General features: G+C 44.0%; 1 protein-coding gene across 3 annotated transcripts in view; it reads right to left on the reverse strand.

Moving 5' to 3' along the window:
- The window catches only part of PEX14 (peroxisomal biogenesis factor 14), a 114,720-nt gene that overhangs the window by 56,933 nt on the left and 37,907 nt on the right, over nucleotides 1-19,880 (reverse strand). For all 3 annotated transcript variants that reach the window (XM_030222455.1, XM_030222456.1, XM_030222457.1), the window contains exon 3: nucleotides 10,675-10,759. In XM_030222455.1, the coding sequence (XP_030078315.1) occupies nucleotides 10,675-10,759 (85 nt within the window). The remainder of the gene's footprint in view (nucleotides 1-10,674; nucleotides 10,760-19,880) is intronic.

Here is a 19,880-nt window from a genome sequence, read left to right on the forward strand (position 1 = left end):
AGGGGTTATTCAAACAAATCTATTTCCGTGAGTAGGGATAAAGGGATATAGGGACAGTAGATACTGTTCCACAGAGCAGAGGGACAGTCTCTAAGCTGTTTAGTTGTGGGGAATGATAACCAGGCGTAAGTGAGCATGACAGTAAGAGAGATCAGGCACTTAGAACATCACAGTATACCGAAGCTAACATGGATTTTGGATCAGGTTACCCCATGTAATCAGAATAACCTCTCTGTTTCCATCACAGCACTGAAATCCCAAAGCTTTTATGATTAATTACTCCCTAAAAGTCCACAGATTTCAACGGGATAAAATCCTAGAAAAGTTATTTCATGAGCAAACAGCTATTCAGATCTGGTTTAAAAAAACAAAACCAAATACAGCATCTAAGATGGAAGGGAAAGAAAGAATATGTAGAGGGCTGGAGCCGAGTAACACCATGAATAAAAGAAGCAACAAGGTCAGAGGCCCTATGGCACACAATATTCACAGACTGTGGCTGGAAGACCAGAGTAGAAAGGACCCAGAAACTGTACCAGATGGAGGGTTAATTGAAAAGTAATGCTTCTACCGCCACAATTCAGATGGCAGTACTGAAGCACTACATGTGTTCATTTGCTCTTTTAAATCTCTTTCTCTACCTCAGTTGGGTATCTGTGTGAAGAGGCTGTTTTGCTATTGCTTGTGAAATGGAAGCATGCAGTGAGCACTCGTCAATGCAATTTAAGCAATGTGCCGTGATAGACATTCTGACTGTCGAAGGAGTCCCTCCAATTGAAATTCACTGCCGCATGCAGGTTGCTTATAGTGATGATGGTGTTGACGTGAGAACCGTGTTACTGGGCCAAAAAATGTAAAGATTGTAGGCCAGGAAGGGCTCATTTGCGTGATCAAAAACAAAGAGGGGCATTTTCAATATGATGTATAAGTCCGATTTTGGACATTTTGCACAAAACGTCCAAAATCTGAATAGGAACGAAGGTCATAGGCGCCCGGTATCAGAGGCGAAGATCGGATCCTGATGACGACACCCACACGACTCAGTTCCGGCCGCGGGGCTCGCCGCTCGTCCCAACTGCCCGCCCTCTTCTCTCCCCCAAGATCCCTTTCCTTTTTTTTCTTTTAAATTTACCTCCAGTCCGGCAGCGCAGTGATAGCGTCAATGAACGCGCTCCCAGTAAAAGCGCTTCCCTTCCCTCAGTATCCCGCCTTCTTTTGACGTCATGATGTCACAAGAAGGCAGGACACTGAGCGAAGAGAAGCGCTTTCACTGGGAGCGCTTTCACTGACGCTGCGCTGCCAGACTTCGGAGGTAAATTTAAAAGAAAAAAAAAGGAAAGGGATCTTGGGGGGGAGAAGAGGGTGGGCAGTTGGGGCAGGGGAGAGACGGGAGATGGATGGGATGGCAGGGCTCAGGGAGAGAGGGGAATTGCTGGATATGGGTGAATGGAGGGGGGCAGGAGAGAGAGGAACATGGATGGGAGGACAGGGCAGGGCTCAGGGAGAGAGGGGAATTGCTGGATATGGATGAATGGAGGGGGCAGGGGAACTGATGGATATGGGTGAATGGAGGAGGGCAGGGGAGAGAGGAACATGGATGGAAGGGCAGGGCAGGGCTCGGGAGAGAGGGGAATTGCTGGATATGGATGAATGGAGGGGGCAGGGGAGAGATGGACATGGATGGGAGGGTAGGGCTCAGGGAGAGAGGGGAATTGCTGGATATGGGTGAATGGAGGGCAGGGGAGAGAGGAACATGGATGGGAGGGCAGGGCAGGGCTCAGGGAGAGAGGGGAATTGCTGGATATGGATGAATGAAGGGGGCAGGGGAGAGAGGAGCATGGATGGACATGGATGAGAGGGCAGGGCCCAGGGAGAGAGGGGAATTGCTGGATATGGATGAATGGAGGGGGCAGGGGAGAGAGGAGCATGGATGGACATGGATGGGAGGACTGGGCCCAGGGAGAGAGGAGAAATTGCTGGACATAGAGGGGAGGGGAGGGAAGAGAGAGGAAGACGAGATGAGGGAAAAGGAAAAGAGGAGAAAAACTGCACATGGATGGAGAAAATAGGCAGAAGCTGGATCCACTGGACAGTCAAGTCTGCGGAGGACCCAGCTTTTATTTACGGATGTAGGACAAGAACAAAGGCGGAAAGTAAAGAAATAAATGGAAAGGAAGCCCTGGAAACGGAGTTAAGAGGACAGATAGCAGCAGAATTGGATACTGGGCCAGCATGATCAGAAAAACAAAAAGTCACCACACAACAAAGGTAGAAAAGATCATTTTATTTTCATTATACTGTTTGGAATATGTTCACTTTGAGAATCAGGTGCTCAACATTAAAAGTTTATATTTATTTATTTATTTACTTATTTATGGCATTTTATCCCACATTAAACATGAATTAGGGTGTTTTGTGGCTGTACATGAGAATTGTGATATTATGATCCCTTGTTTCATATTGTTGACGGTCTGCATTTTCCGTATGGGTGGTATATTGGTGTATTAGGTTCTGCCCAGTGTAATATTTATGGTACAGTAAGGTTCTGAGTGTGTTTTTGCACAAAGTTGTGCATAGTGTTTTGCAGTTGAGCGATTGTGGTTAGTATATGCTTTGAGCAACCACTTTATTCTTTGACATATGATACACATCTAATATCTAAATTTAATAAAAGGTATTAATTGTGACTTATTTTTATTTTCTGTGTTATCAGACAATTATGGATTTAAGCTCCACCCCTGGCCCCACCCCTAACCCCGCCCCCTTTAGCCTCCCCAAACAGTTGGGCCACCGACTGCCTATGACGAAGGTCATTTTCAAAATAGAAAAACATCTTTTTTTTTTTTTTAAATACTGTATCAAACAAGGTTTTGTGCATTTGGACATTTGTTTTCATCCATTTTCGAAAAACAAAAACAAAAACCCAAATAAGTATAAAACGTATAGATTTGTGCCATTGGGATGTAGGAGGAGCCAGCATTTTTAGTAGACTGGTCTCCCAGACCTCCCAGTAAAGCAATGGGGCACCCTAGAGGGTACTTCTGTGCACTTCATGAAAATGCTCCCAGGTACACATCTCACCTTTGCTCCCTTATCTTGTCCCAAGCCCTCTAAAACCCACTCAAAACACACTGTCCCCCACTGTAAGCCACCACAGTAGCTCTTATGGGTGAAGGGGGGCACCTACATGTAGGTACAGTAGGGTTTTGGTGACTTTGGGAGGGGTTACAGTTTCCACCACAAGTGTGACAGGTAGAGGTAGATAGGGACCTGGGTCCGCCACTGTGCACTGCACTGACCACTACATTACTCCATGGACCTGCATGCTGCTCTTATAGACCTGAGGCTATAACATCTGAGGCTTTCATAGAGGCTGGTAAGTCATATTTGTATTCACTTTTTTTTTTTTTGGGGGGGGGGGGGGGGGTATTGGGTAGTCACCCCTGATTCCTTCCAGTGGTCATTTAGGGCACCTTTTTGTGAATTATTCGTTCTGAATACAGGTCTAGACCAAAATGTCTTGGTTTTAGTCCTGGACGTTTTTGTTTTGTTCCATTATGGCTGTAAAACATCCAAGTGTTTGGCAAGCCCTAATCCCGCCTTCAAAACTCCCCCTTGTGATTTGAACGCACTTTTGATGGACTTCATAGAAAAACGTCTAAAATATGGTTTTGAAAATACCAATTTGAACGTTTTGTGAGAAAAATGTCCAAATGTAGCTTTATGTCACTTTTTGGACGTTCTTCTCTTTTGAAAATGAGCCCCAAAGTGGACAACCTGCATCAGCAACAGACAAGTTTCAGACAATAAAGGTTGACAAACTTGTAAACGACAATCAAGTGGTTGTTATGGCACACATTTATTAGCTCTCTGCTAATGGAGAGAGTACAGGACAAACAGAAGCTGAAGCTTAGATATGTCAAGTGTATTCTGAACTTCTTTCCTGAGGCTGCTAGAAAACAGATTGCTTCACACCTTCTATCTTGTACAAAAACTATGATAAACAGCTAAAACGAGTTACTGTATCACTGAAGAGCTTTCTGGAAAATTCTACAAATTCTCAGCCATATACCAGTAAAGAAATTGTAACTGTGCTGAGTACAAAAGCAAAACTGTCACCTGTAATTAATTAAAAAACATTTATCCCACATTCTTAAAGAACTTAACACTTAGGTAAGAATAGATGGCTCCTCTATTTACTAGGGCTGTACCGAATATTTGTATTCGATTCAGCCTTGAATAGTCCCCTGAATACATTATTCATATTTGGCCAAATAGTGATTTAAATTTGTGCTAAATTCTATTGCAATAAACACTGCTTTATTATTTGTTATGTTCAAGCTCAATGCCCATTATTCGTATTCAGCCAAACAATAGTTTTCATTATTTGTATTCGGTACAGCTCTGTTATTTACCACCATTTATCTAAGAATTAAAATTCCTGGGGCCTGGAAAGAAACAGAAGTTGTAGCCCTGCCGTAGCTTGGAAATTCAAAACCACCACTTTCTTGTTACATGCATTTTCTACTGCTGCAAGCAACATATAAATTAATAGTAAATGTATCAAGGGCACACACCTCACCAACAGTTGAGGTACATTCACCTATTGATCAAGCTATAATCTGACAAACAGTTGCTGCAAACAAGTTTTCACTTTACAAGCCACATTGACTTAGATAATTTTCATGCATCTCTTCTGACTCCACATGCAATTTTTTCTAGTTAGTCACTCTTATCTCCTAACTCCTGTTACTCTTTCTCTTATCTGTCTATTGGGCTCATTTTCAAAAGAGAAGTACGCCCATCTTTAGACATAAATCGGAAGATGGGCGTCCTTCTCACAGGGTCATCCAAATCGGTATAATCGAAAGCCAATTTTGGACATCCCCAACTGCTTTCCATCGCAGGGATGGCCAAAGTTCAAGGGGGGGTGTCGGAGGCATAGCGAAGGCGGGACATGGGCGGGCCTAACACTAGGACGTCCTCGACCCATAATCGAAAGAAACAAGGACGTCCCTGACGAACACTTGGATGACTTTACCTGGTCGTGTTTTTCTTACGACCGAGGCACAAAAAGGTGTCCGAAATACCGAGATGACCACCGGAGAGAATCAGGGATGACCTCCCCTTACTCCCCCGGTGGTCACTAACCCCCTCCCAGCCTCAAAAAACATCTTTAAAAATATTGATTGCCAGCCTCTGATGTCATACTCAGGTCCATGACAGCAGTATGAAGGTCCCTGGAGCAGTTTTAGCGGGTGCAGTGCACTTCAGGCAGACGGACCCAGCCCCATCCCCCCCTACCTGTTACGTTTGTGGAGGAAACAGTGAGCCCTCCAAAACCCACCAGAAACCCACTGTACCCACATCTAGGTGCTCCCCTTCAACCATAAGGGCTATGGTAGTGGTGTACAGTTGTGGGTAGTGGGTTTTAGGGGGCTCAGCACACAAGGTAAGGGAGCTATGTTCCTGGCAGCAATTTAGGAAGTCCACTGCAGTGCCACCTATGGTGCCCGGTTGGTGTCCTGGCATGTCAGGGGGACCAGTGAACTACAAATGCTGGCTCCTCCCATGATCAAATGGCTTGCATTTAGTCGTGTCTGAGATGGAAGTCCTTGGTTTCTATTATCGTCAAAAATCAGAAACGACCAAGTCTATGGACGACCATCTCTAAGGACGACCAAATTTCAGGATTTGGGCATTCCTGACCGTATTATCAAAACGAAAGATGGACGTCCATCTTGTTTCAAAAATATGGGTTTCCCCGCCCCCGGATGGGGACGTTTTGCGAGGACGTCCAAATCGAAATGAGGACATCCCTTTCGATTATGCCCCTCCACATGTTCTACCTCCACCTCCACCCTTATACAGTCTATTAAGGTATTTTAATGTGTATTGTCTTGACATTGTAAATACTATCTGGAGATACAAGGTCTTCTTTAAGATAAGCCCATATCATCAAGTGCCATCTAACACTTAATTTGCTTAAGTCAATGCTTAATAACTGAACCTTCCAGTAAAACAAATCAGATGAGGAAAATGAACAATGTTTTGTTTCCGGATCCCAGCTTATTTAAAACCTTCACCCACAAGCTCCTGAAGACCATGTCTTACAAGTTTTTCTACAAGGACAATATTGCCATCACCATTCAATGGACAGATGCTAAGTCTATAGGCCAAAGTCTAGAAAAGGATCACTATCAGTAGAAGATTACTTCCATAAATAGAACCTAAAATTAAATCCATCAAAAACAAATGTCTCATTTCACCGTCTCAACAACTGATAATCCAATGCCCAACTGGAAATGTCTTATTGCAGGAACCTGAGGTTGAGAAATGCTCCTAATATTTGGGAATTAAGGTTAATAAAAGTCTCACTTTAAGCAAACTAAAAATATATCAAAAGTCAAAGCCAAGAGCAGCACTTATACAAAAATTAACTAGTGCAACTTGAAGGAGCCTTTCAAAAGCTATACTTTAGTCTAGACTTGAATACTGTGCACCAAACAGCTATGTTAAGAAATTTGATGTTGAAGAAAGAAACCTTTCAAAAACTACACTTTCTTCTAGTGTAGGCTAGAGCTGAATACTGTGCACCAAACAGCTATGTTAAGAAATTAGATGTTCTGATCAGTCATGCTCTTCAGACAATGGGCACATTAAAATGCATCAAAACAGAATTGTTACCATCCTGGCTAACACCATGCCTGGCAAACAAAAAGAGGAAACAAATCCTCCTGTAAGGAGTTCAAGCAAAAGAAAAGGAACAGAAGGAGCCAAACTCCATACGTCAGGATGTCACCGATTGGCTCAATATATTAACAAAGCGTCTACAATATCCAATTTACATATACAATGGTCCAAAAGATACAAGTGATGCTCGCCATCCAGAGGACTGGGTTGGCTAGAACCTCCAACAGAAGAGTAGCCTGGAACAGGATTCTCAGTTAGTGTCTTGTCTGCCACAAAAGGTTGTATGGCTGTTTTCTTATTCTCCCTTTGGCTTGGGGTCAGTTTCAGGAAGCAAGAGCCAGGCTGATACTTTGGTCTTTGTTTCATTAGGGAAATGTATTATTATAACACTAGTAAAAGAGGCCCGTTTCTGGAGCAAATGAAATGGGCGCTAGCAAGGTTTTCCTCCCCAACACCCCTCCCTTCTCCCTCCCTCTCTACCTACGTACCTGCCGACCCTTTCGTCGTTCTGACGCCATTGCTCCACCCTCGGTGTGTGACACCATTGCTCCGCCCTCGACGTCATCATGTTTGACGCGAGGGCGGGGCCCTGAGACTTGGCGATTTTGGTGGCTTCACCACCACGAACCCTTCGAACCTGTCTTGAAGGAAGTGACGTCAGTGGCTTGGCTTCATTGATGTCAGTGTCTTCAGAACGTTGAGGGTGAGTTTTATTATATAGGATAAGAAGTAAACTACAGCTAAGAAAACATACCAACTTATTCTTTGACCGCTGTTGGGGTATTTTACAATAAATCATTACTTGCACAGAATTTTCCTCTCGGCCTTCTTACTGCCTGCAAATAGTGTGAATCTGAGACCAAGGCAAATGTAAATAATTCCTTGGGCACTGTTCACCTCTCTACAGGTCTAACAAGAAAACTGTGAAGAAAGGAACAGGACCAATATGTGTGTGCTTGCTTACAGACCCCATGCTAACTGCCACTGTCAGTTGCAGGTTAGAGTGGACTTCCACACAGAGGGGACCATATTTGTTTCTGTGACTCCCCATCCATTGCTTTTGTGACCTCATTCAAGATTATAACCTATAGTTCAGGAACCACTGGAGAAGGTAGATCATCCAAGGAATAAGACAGGAAAGACAGCGAGCACTAGTGCACTGGGAAAGCAGACAGAGTACAAAATCAGGGAGGCCAAAAAATAGAGCAGAGATGAACAAGACTTTTCTTTTTCTTTAATGGAAGATCTTGCTTGAATTAGGATCCAGGGGCCCTCTTTCAGAGCTCCAGTCAAATAGTAGGGAGAAGGTCCCTCTTACAGCTCTGAGAGAAGCAACCCCCAGCCATTGATGTAGACAGGAGCCACTAATCTAGCTTTGTATAAAGAATAAACATATTTACTTTACGCTTGTAATGGGAATTTTTTTTAAAGGCACAGTTCATAGGCAAAAAAGCACCTTTATTCCCTCACTGAAGGGTTACAGGACGTACAAGATCTGCAGCTAAGGGATTATGAAAGGGGAGAAGCAGCAGGATGAAAACCAGGAAGGCCAGGATTCAAATCCTGCTTCTCCTAATGATGTTCCCTGTGGCCGTGGGCAAATCACTTCACATCCTCCATATCCTGAAGTACAATAGATTGTAAGCCCACTTGGGCAGGAAATAATTTGTGCACCTGATTGTAACTCGCCTTGAGCTTGATTTGGTAAAGGCAAGTAATTAAATCTAATATCTAAATGCAAAGCTAAACATCCTCCTACCCTCCACTTCCACCAGGTTGCTGCTGTTTGCATAGCTAAAGAGGCAAACAGAAGACAGCATAACGGATGGATCTTGGCCCCAGGACTAGCTGCAGTATCCCAAGTACTGTTACTGGCCAGCAGCAGTCTCCACAGAAGAACAGGTGGTGGCATTTGCAGCATTATTTTCTTTGCTTGTGATGATGGAACTCCACGTGTTCCTGCTGACACCATTATTAAAGGCCCAAACTAGGGCTGAACATTTAATAACACATCAACTCATTAAACGTTTAACTTGCGTTAAAATTTTTTAATGCTAGTAAAATTAGCACTTTGCCAAGTCTCTCTTTTTAGTTTTCCTGCCGCGGCCTTTCCTCTCCTCTCCTTTGCCCACTCCAATCTGCTCTCTGTAACAGGAAGTTCTGTCAGAAGAGTGGAACTTCCTATTACAGAGGCTTTAAAAATATTTTGTGCCAGCCTCAAATGTCATACTCAGGTCCATCACAGCAGTATGCAGGTCCCTGGAGCAGTTTTAGTGGATGAGGTGCACTTCAGGCAGGCGGACCCAGGCCCATACCTGTTACACTTGTGGTGGTAAATGTGAGCCCTCCAAAACCCACCACAAACCCACATCTAGGTGCCCCCCTTCACTCGTAAGGGCTATGGTAGTGATGTAATGGGGGGGGGGGGGTTGGGGGGCTCAGCACACAAGGTAAGGGAGCTATGTACCTGGAAGCAATTTCTGAAGTCCGCTGCAGTGCCCCCTAGGGTGCCCGGTTAGTGTCCTGGCATGTCAGGGGGACCAGTGCACTACGAATGCTGGCTCCTCCCACGATCAAAGGGCTTGCATTTGGTCATTTCTGAGATGGGCATCCTTGGTTTCCATTATCGCCGAAAATCAGAAACGACCATGTCTAGGGATGACCATCTCTAAGGACGACCTAAATGTCAAGATTTGGGCGTCCCCGAACGTATTATTGAAATGAAAGATGGACGTTCATCTTGTTTCGATAATACGGGTTTTCCTGCCCCTCCACCGGGAAGTTTTGCGAGCACGTCCTCAGCAAAATTGGGCGTCCCTTTCGATTATGCCCCTCTAAAGGTTATAGAAAACCAGGGAAATCAGGAATCAAATCCCTCTGCCACCCCTTATAATCTCGAGCACGTCATGTAACCCTCCATTACCTCAGGTACAAATTTAGGCCCTGTTTACTAAGGTACACTAGCGTTTTTAGCGCGTGCTAAAAAATTAGAGCACGTTGTGTAGACCCAATATTATGGATGTCTACACAGTTAGCGCGTGCTAATGCTTACCATGCGCTAAAAACACTAACATGCTTCTAACGCAGCTTAGTAAACAGGGCCCTTAGATTGTAAGCCTTCCAGGAACAGGAAAGGTTTATTGAAAACACTTTTTTCATCCTGGCCTTCTCTTCCAGAGACTGGGATTCATTTTCAGCCATTGGCTTTTGGGGAGGGGGGGTTCCGACTGTAAAGAATGATTATTAGTTTGCATGGTCTTGTTTCGGTTGTGATTTTATTTTTGGCATTCCTTTCCTATACTCTACTTGTTCTTAGATTGTGCACCGCAGAGATCTGTTTGTCAGTACAAGCAGTATAGAAAGTTTTAATAAACATATACATAAACTTACTGTACTTGAATGTAACTTGTCTTGAACTACTACTGAAAAAAAGGCATGAGCTAATTAAAAAAAAATTCTCAAGTAATGAGCTGCAGTATTTATATTAAGGAAAAGACCAAATTCAGAGGTCATGCCCAGATCTTCAGCTGTGTCTGACAAAAATAAACATTAAAAAATCAACCGATAGAAATCCATTGGAATAATGGCAGACTTCAAAAGTAGCAGAAAGAGACCGACATCGCAACAAATGCTGGAGAAACAACATTATCACCATTTTATTTATTCTGCCTTGTTATAACAAAATATTCAAAGTTGCATAAAAAATACAATATAGAAAAATAAACTGAAACACCATCAGGCTCATTTTCAAAGCACTTAGCCTCCCAAAGTTCCATAGAAACCTATGGAACTTAGCCTCCCAAAGTGCTTTGAAAATATGCCTCCATGTGTCTTGCTTCTAGTAAAGGGGTAGAGTGGGATATTACTCATTGTCAGTGCAGAGATTTTGGAAAAAGTAGAGTGGGGTCTCAGTCGATGTCATTCAGGGGTCTCCAGGTGGTCTACAGTGTGAAGCAAAAAAGAAGGGAAGAGTAATTTTACCTTTCTTTTTCAGAAACAACTTCTTGGTTGCGAGTGGGCTCTGGTGGACCCTGGGGTTCTGCAGAAACTTCACTGCTGTTGAAATCTATATGTGTAACAGAGAAAATTAATTTAACACTGAAAGCAAAGCATCTAGACTACAAGAATCCTCTTGAAAAAAAGAATGACGCTGCAAATTCATAAAAGTCCATTCTGAGTCATCGGGCAGCCTGAGTCTACAACCCGGAATGAAGCTTCAGCGCTGCATGATAGCAGATTACATTTTAATGTACGTTCTGTAAACCTTCCAAGGAGGACTGCTGTAACATTACGAATGCTATGATACAGTCTTGGACTATGCCTTATCACATTGTGGAAGGAAGGAGAAATTAGGTCTTACCTGATAATTTTCTTTCCATTAGTCCTTCCTGCTATTCTAGAACCTGTGGGACAGTTGTGTCCATCAACCAGCAGGTGGAGATAGCGAACTGAAAACTGAGCTGAGACATCTTGGCATCCAGTTCAGCTCCTCAGTATTTACATAGGCAAGCAGTAAGGAGAAACTCAGAATAAACACAACAACTTTAAACAACTCACTAACCTAACACTAACCAGAAAAGCAAACATGTGTGGACTTCTCTCATCTCTGGACAACTTGTAGAGAACAAGAGATATGCAGGAAGCACCATGCAAGGTGACAGTCATTATCTCACCCATTTCTTTGCACCAACTAAATATCCAAGAAACTTCAGGGAAGGGAGGCCTCTGGAATAATGGGAAGGACTAATGAAAAGGAAATTAACTGTAACACCTAATTTCTCCATCCATTATGTAACTATTTTGGAATGTGTGAGATGTTTAAAAGAAATCTCTAGAGTGGGTGGGATCCTAGTGCTGCTGCTCTGAGAACCGAAAACCCAAAACTGGCTTCCAAATGCGCACAACATTTACCCTGTAGTGATTGGAAAAAGGTACGCAGAATTGGCCATGTCGCCACCTTGCAAATATCTGCCGGAGACAGTAAGGTAGTCTCGACCTAGGATGTTGCTGTACACCTCCATAGAATGAGTCCACAAGGACAGAGGAGCCTGCTTCCCCGCAAACAAATAAGCTGGCACAATAGTCTCTTTCAACCATCTAGCAACTGTGGGCTCAGAAGTCATGAGACCAAGCCTCTGCTTACCAAAAAGCACAGTCTGTCCAATTTGTGAAACTCGTTCATGAGGACTACATGCACATCGAGAAGCTTCAAGGAAGAATACTGAGCTTCTTCGTGCTCTCTGCAAAAGGACGTAAGCTCCACAGATGGGTCGATAAGAAATGCTAGTACCTTTCTTCCTTTCAGAAGAAAGAAATCAACTGTGCACATGGAGACTCTTGCCTCTGAAAAGCAGAATGGAAAAAGAAGCCAGCAGATCAATATAACATCAGAAAGATTTTATTGAAGATACCGCATGTAAACAAATTGGGCAATTTGTTTACATGCGGTATCTTCAATAAAATCTTTCTGATGTTATATTGATCTGCTGGCTTCTTTTTCCATATTGGATTTTGCAGATCGCTTGCCTTGTTGTTTTTTGGGACCCTCTGAAAAGCAGAGAAAGGGATCCCGACAAAAGACAGCCCGAAGCTCTGAAACCCTACATGCTAATGCAACAGTCACCAACAACACTGTATTTAGCATAAGATCTTTCAAGGAGGCCTTCCAGAGTGGCTCAAAAGGAGGCTTCTAAAGAGCCCAAAGGACTAAATTAAGATTCCATTCTGGACATGGAGTATAAAATCTCTGCAAGAATCAAAAGATATCCAGGTGAGCAGCAAGAGATGTCTTCTGTGGTCAGCCCCAACAGGCCAAAGCCACAATCTGAACTTTTAGAAAGCCCAACCACAATTCTATGACCTGCCTGAAGAAATGCTAGGAAGTGCGCAATCTAGCAGAGAAGGGAGAAAGACCACGCTCTGAACACCAGCCCTTGCACATCATCCAAACCTGCTTAGAATGTTTTAGAAATGCAGGTTAGAAATAAAGTTTTACTATTATTTATTATTATACACCATGGATGTAGAACGTTTGAGCCTAAAGCAAGGTAGAAATGATCAAATCACAATAACCTATTCATCTCAACCAAGCCCTTTCGATGGCCAAGCCATAAGACCAAAGAGACATAGAATTATGACAGCATATACAGGCCAAATGGTCCATCCAGTCTGCCCTTCCTCAATAACCACTTGCTCCTCCTTTTCCTAAGGGATCCCACGAGCCTGTCCACTCTTTCTTAAATTCTGATACAGTCCTCTTCTCCACGACCTCCACCGGGAAGCCATTCCATGCATCCATCCACCGTGATATAGTATTTTCTTAGATTCTTCCTAAGCCTATTTCGTCTTAACGTCATCTTATGCCCTCTCATTCCAGAATTTTCCTTCATTTGAAAAAGGGTCACCCCTTCTGTGTATTAACACCACTGAGGTATTTAAATGTCTCTATTATATCCCTTCTGTCCTGCCTCTCTTCCAGCATATACGTGTTGATGTCCATGGGCCTGTCCCCATATGTTTTATGACAGAGACCGTTTACCAATTTGGTACCCACCCTCTGGACCGACTCCATCCTGTTTATATATCTTTCCATAGGTGCAGTCCCCAGAATTGCACACAGCACTCCAAATGGGCCTCACCAGAGACATGTATGTTTGCTTCAGTAAACCGTGTACCTGGGGAAGATGGAGAGGATCCCCGTCCAGCAGTTGAATCAGGTCTGTATACCACAGCCAATCCAGGGCAATGAGAATTATTCGACACTGGTGCAATGTGATCCTTTTCAACATGTGCCCTACCATGGTGCAGTAGATCATCGATCCCATCAAGCCCGACTCTTTCTGACGGCTATAACGGGCATTTGGCATTCCTTTTTGTCGCCATCAAGTCCATAAGCAGAGAACCCCATCAGTTCAATATCAGCTGAAAGCCCTGGCTGGATAGTTCCCATTCTTCTGGGTCCAAGGAGTGCCTGCTGAGAAAGTCCACCTCCACATTCAAGGACCCAGTGATATGAGCTGCCAACAAGCAGAGAAGACTTTTCACTGCCCAACTCAGGAGGAAGGCTCCACCCCCATCAGACAGCTTCGGGTTCCACCTTGCTCGTTGATATAAGACACTGCCATCACATTCTTGGAGAAAACTCAGACTGCGGCCCCCATCAGAAAGGGAGCAAAGTCATGTAAGACATTCCGCACTGCCTTGAGCTCCAAGTGATTTATCAGTCACTGAAACTCCTGTTCCATCTTGTTCCATCCAGGTGCTGTGAGTTCCCCAACTTGATTTGCTGGCATCCGTTGTCACCACCTCCTATTGCATTATCACCTATTGCATTATCAGTAAGAGCTCCAATAGTCAAAATCCTGGGTGACAACCATTGCATACTCCATTTGGCAACCAGCATCCAAGGAAGATGAAGATCATACTTTTGTGACACCGGAGACTAGTGGCTGAAAAAAAGACTCCTGTTATGGCAACATATAAGCCCTTGCCCATGACACCAATTCCATCGCCGCTGTCATTGTTCCCAGAACCTGGACGCAATCCCAGATCATGGGCCTGTCTTGACTGAGGAAAAGACTAATCTGCCGAAACAGCTTCAACCTCCTGCTTCCATGAGGAAGATCCTCTCCCTTGCTGTGTTGAACAGAACGCCCAGATACTCCAGCATTAGTGACAGAGTTAGTCTGTTCTTCTCAAATTGATCACCCAACCCAGAAGGTGGACAACTTCATCCACTGCCGCCATGCTATCCGAACAGAATGATGAATGAATGAGCCGCTCGTCGAGATATGGGTGAACTCTGATTCCCTGATGCTGAAGGAAGTCTGCCACCACCACGATAACCTCGGTAAAAGTTCATGGTGCCATGGCGAGACCAAAGTGATGGCTCAGCATCACAAAACGTAGAAACCTCTAATGTGACAGCCATATGAGTATATGCAAGCACACCTCCTTAAGGTCAAGGGCAGTGAGAAATTCTCCCACTTGAACTGAGGATATGACTGATCTTAGTGTTTCCATGTGAAAGTGGGACACTCAGAAGCAGTGGTTTCGATCTTTGAGAACTAAGACCAGACGAAAGGTGCCTTCCTTCTTTGGGACAATGAAGTAGACTGAGTAGTCTTGTCTCTGTTCAGCCTGTGGAACTGGAACAATAGCCTAGAGCACCAGCAAGAATCTGCAGTGGCCTGAACCTCGACCGCCTCAGATCCTTTTCAACAAGGAGAATGCATGAAGAGAGGATTGACAGGGTGGAAGAACTCCAACTTGTGACCTTCTGTAAGAATATTCAGAACCAACTGGTCTGACGTGATTTTGGTCCACACATCCCGAAACTCCTGAACATAAGAATAGCCATACTGGGTCAGACCAATGGTCCATCTAGCCCAGTATTTTGTTTCCAACAGTGTCCAATCCAGGTCACAAGTATCTGGCAGAAACCCAAATAGTAGCAACATTCTATGCTACCAATTCCAGGGCAAGCAGAGGAAGGTAAGAGTGGACCAGCCTTGCATCACTGTGGAGCTCGGAAGGCATTGGGCGCTCTAGCTGACTGAGGGGAAGTTTTCCTGTCTGCAAGAAAGGAAGATTGGAGTGCCTAACAGTGGGACTTCTGACCATATTGCTGATGACCAGGCTGGTACCATCTGCTGTCTTGAAATCGAGATTGAGAGCCCCCTGAAGACAGATGACCAGAGGCTTTTGGCTTATCCTCCAGCAACCGCTGTGGCTTAGCTTCCTCCAGTTCTTTCACCAAGTTACTGAGATCTTCTCCAAATAGCCACCATATGTGACTTTGATACTACATCCGTTGCCCAATGCAACAACCAGAGTTGCCAATGTGCCACGTCAGCCAAAGACATACTGCGGGCCATAACACCTAATATCTCATAAATAGCATCTGCCAAGTAGGCCCACCCCACTTTCAGCTGGGCGTTATGGCACCTGTCTTCTGTTGCAGACTGCTGAAGCCACTTCAGGCATACTATAGCCACAAACGAGCTGCACACTGTCGCTTGAAGGCCAAAAGAGGCCACTTCAAAGGCTGGTTTCAGCAAGCCTTCTAGCTTCCTATCCTGTAGGTCATTTAGGGCAAAGCCTCCTTCTAACGGCAAGGTGGTCTTCTTAGTCACCATTGTAATAAGGGAGTCCACCCTGGGAAGCTAGAATTTCTCTTAAGAACATAAGAATAGCCATACTAGGTCAGACCAATGGTCCATCTAGCCCAGTATCCTGTTTCCAACAGTGGCCAATCCAGGACACAAGTACCTGGCAGAACATTCCATGCTACCAATCCCAAGGCAAGCAGTGACTTCCCCATGTCTGTCTCAATAGCAGACTATGGACTTTTCTTCCAGGAACTTGTCCAAACCTTTTTTAAACCCAGATATGATTACGACATCTTCCAGCAAAGAGTTCCAGAGCTTAACTATTCATTGAATGAAAAAATATTTTCTCCTATTTGATTTAAAGTTATCTATGTAACCTTGTACTTTTTGAAAGAGTAAAAAATCTATTCACTTCTACTCATTCTACACCCCTCAGGATTTTGTACAGTAAAAAATCTATTCACTTCTACTCATTCTACACCCCTCAGGATTTTGTAGACTTCAATCATATCTTCCCTCAGCCATCTGGAACCAATGGATGGAAGCAATCCATGGCTGTTTCCACTCTCGGCCATGCGTCCAGCAAGACCCGTTCTGTTGTAATCAGGGCTTGATAGTCTGGATGCATTGAGAAGGCCTTAGAAGTACCTCCAAGCTCAATCGTGATCGACAAAGATGGAACTCCTGATGCCGAAGCAGAAGGCTCCTCAATGGAAAGCACCAAAACTGTCTTAGAAATAAGAAATAGAGCACTGAGCTCCACTTTATGAAACAACCTCAGTACTTTTGGGATCTCTCCCTCTAACAGCTCCTTCAATAATGGAACCTCTGAATAGACCAAGGCCACATAAGATAAGGAGGGAGAAGCAAAGACAGACCTCCAGGAGTAAGCAGATGAGGCTAAATGAGATCACTTAGGAGCCGGAGCGGGCCGTGGGGCGAGAAACTGAAGCTCCTTGCTGTGACTGTCCCTGCTTCAGTAAACAGGCCCAATGTAAGAGCAATATAAACTACAGAGAAAACAAAGAGCCCGATGCTGATGAATGTTCTATCGAGCCCTGAGGTTGTAAAATGGCAGCTGTGCTCCATGCGTGAGCAGAGACTGATCCTTACTGCCAGTTGGCTCCGACAAAATGACGCCCCTTCCTGCATTCTCCTATGCACCTGCCCTGCCAGAGATCCCGAAGTCCCCAGCATTTACGGATGCTGTGCCAAATCCAAAGATGTGCTGATGCCAACTGTTTCCCCCACATCCCATGCAATTCCCGGCTTGCACATGTTGCAAAGCCCCAACATCAGCCGGTGGGTTCCACAGTGGGAAAATGGCTTAACTGCCTCTTCGGGAGTCGCCATTCACCCCAACTGGCACAAGCGTAGCACAATGTAGTCCCAAGTGATGAGTCAGGATCCCTACCTTGCATCAAGTAGAACTTGCTGCTCTCCAAGCAGTTCCTAGTCAAACTTTAGACGGACTTAGCACAGCCAGATGCTCCCCCCAAACTCAAAGTCTCTGCAAGTCTTACCACAGTTGATAAATAATCAGGACTGATATTCTGTCCCATGCTCTCCAGTAAACCTCTTTCCTCCTTCCTTCCTTCCTTCCTTCCTTCCTTCCTTCTTTCTTTTTTTTCAGGTTGTTGTGCTGGAAAAGGAGAGCTCCACAGGAAACAGGTGAGGTGAAGGGAGGGAAGAGGTAAATTGTAAATTTGCAGGGCACCAGAGACAGGGATCTGAAGACCTCCAGATATGACTTTGCAGACTTAAGCCACCCACAAAACTCAACTGGACCAGGAGCAAATCCAGTTGACCAACTGGACCAGGAGCAAATCACTCAGAACCAGAGGCTGAAAAGTGTGTCCATCCACTTGCTGGAGACAGAAAATACTGAGAAACTGGATTGGTTACCAAGAGAGATATGTCTCAGCTCTATTTTCCGTTTTCTATCTCCACCTGCTAGTTTATGGATACAACTATCCCACAGGTTCTGGAATAGAGGAAATTACATAATAGAAAGACGTGTTACACTAAAATACTGCCAGAATACAGCATGATAATGTCTGGGGCATTCCTGCCATGAAGTTCGCCGTGTGCTGTGCTCCTGAGGTTCAATGTGCTGGCTTCAGGCACAGGCTATGCCATAGCATACCAAGTTGTACCACAGTGTAATACACCACATCATGTGTCATGCTGTACCAGCTGTGCTCTACCACAACCATGCCATATTGTACCATACCAAGCCTCATTGTTGCACAGTGAGCCACTCCATGGAATATTTTATATCTATATATGCCTTACCAACTGACCACAGCAGTCAACTGCTAGTCTTAATTCCATATGGTCAACAGTGGGCTCCCTCTTAAATCTAAAATAAATCATGTCCTATACCCTGACCCCTCTCTTATTTTCCTTCTCCTCCTTCTTCCTGCCACTGTCCTCCAGTGAGATCCTTTCACAGAAAGCTCAGCATGTTCCCAGGGACACCTACTAAAGCTGTATCACAGCTGTGACACAAGACAAGTTAGAATGGTACTAGAATCCAAAAAGAAAAGGCCTTCATTCACAGACCGAGGACTCAGTTTGATCAGGAAGATGTTACCATTCCTGTTAATGGTGCACTCAGTGCATGCCATCAATTTACAATAAAATCATATCTCTTCTTTCTTTAAATACATTAATCAGGTCTGAAGTAGGCAAAACGGATCCATTGGACAATGCAATAAACATGAATTATCATCTACCCGACACTGATAATGGCTAAAAACACATAATAGCAGGTGTAGTTTCAAGGATTAGTTATTACACCTGTGGCGGGGGTGATTCAATTGGGAAAAATCATCTTTAATAGGTTAAAAGGTTTGGATGCGTGCACTCATCTGAAAGTGGCGGCAGAGAAGGAGATGATGGAGCACACTGTCATTGGTAATTCATTTAAGAAAGAAAAAGGGAAGCAGTAGGGACAGCGCCATCAGGTAAGAAGCAAGATGCTCCAAAGACGCATCAACATCCTTTTTAAAGGGAATTTCACACTTCAAACATGGAGGAAGCCTTGTGAACCCTGTGTGTGTTTTTTTTTGGTTTGTTTGTTTTTTATCCTAACAGTCTTCCTGCTCACTTGAAGCTTCCAACTGGAACTTGCCCCTATTGGGGAGAGGTTGCCACTGAATCGTCATTCACAACAATCCCAATCCCTCTCCTGTCTGACCCACCCATTGCAGTAATGGTGTTTGGACAGACTTCTATAACATCCCCAGCCCTCGCCAGCCATTTTTTTCTTTAAATATTTAATTATGAAATAATTTAAAGCAATACAGAAAACCAGATACTTCTGCTTCATTCAAAGATTAGATTACAACAGAAGGCTGAAAGCAGTAAGAAAAGAGATGCGAGAATTATGTATTCTGCATGATTGGATGCAGGCTGGGGCAACATTCAATGGGGACTCACAACAGATGGAAACTGACTACAGAGCAGTCCATGGTGGTTTTCTGCACCTGCCCAAAAGAAAGATCCTGACTACAGCTCCACATGTACAGAACAAAAGGGATTCTGGTGACTGTCAACAGTCCAGCACATGCCACAGGCTGGCAACTACATTGGATGTGTCAGTAAGAGACAGCAACTGCATGGTTACATTGGTCTATATTTCTTTTGTAAGCACACGTTGAATACCTGGGAATAGTTGTCTGCTCCATTACAATACTACTTCTTATAACCTTGGGCAAACTACTTTACTCCCCAAAGCCAGAGAACAAATCACCAATCTTGCACTGATAAGGAATTTTACAAAACCCAACAGCCCCACTGAGGAGCACATCCAGGACTAACATGTCAGATGTGAACGCACTCTGTTCCAATTATTTTGAAACCCAGTGTCAATGAACAGAAAGAATTTTGGAGTTAGAAGGTGGAGCTACCAACTGATAACACTTTTCCTAAACAAAAACTCTTTGATAAAATATATATATTTCAGAAAGTGATCATTAAATATATTTTGTAAATTCTCAAAAGGGCAGCTGCAAACAATAAGGCAACACGAGAAATATATGTTGCTTGAAAATGTGCTACTATTCGACATAC

The sequence above is a fragment of the Microcaecilia unicolor genome, chromosome 13, assembly GCF_901765095.1.
Source record: "Microcaecilia unicolor chromosome 13, aMicUni1.1, whole genome shotgun sequence".
Lineage (NCBI taxonomy): Eukaryota > Metazoa > Chordata > Amphibia > Gymnophiona > Siphonopidae > Microcaecilia > Microcaecilia unicolor.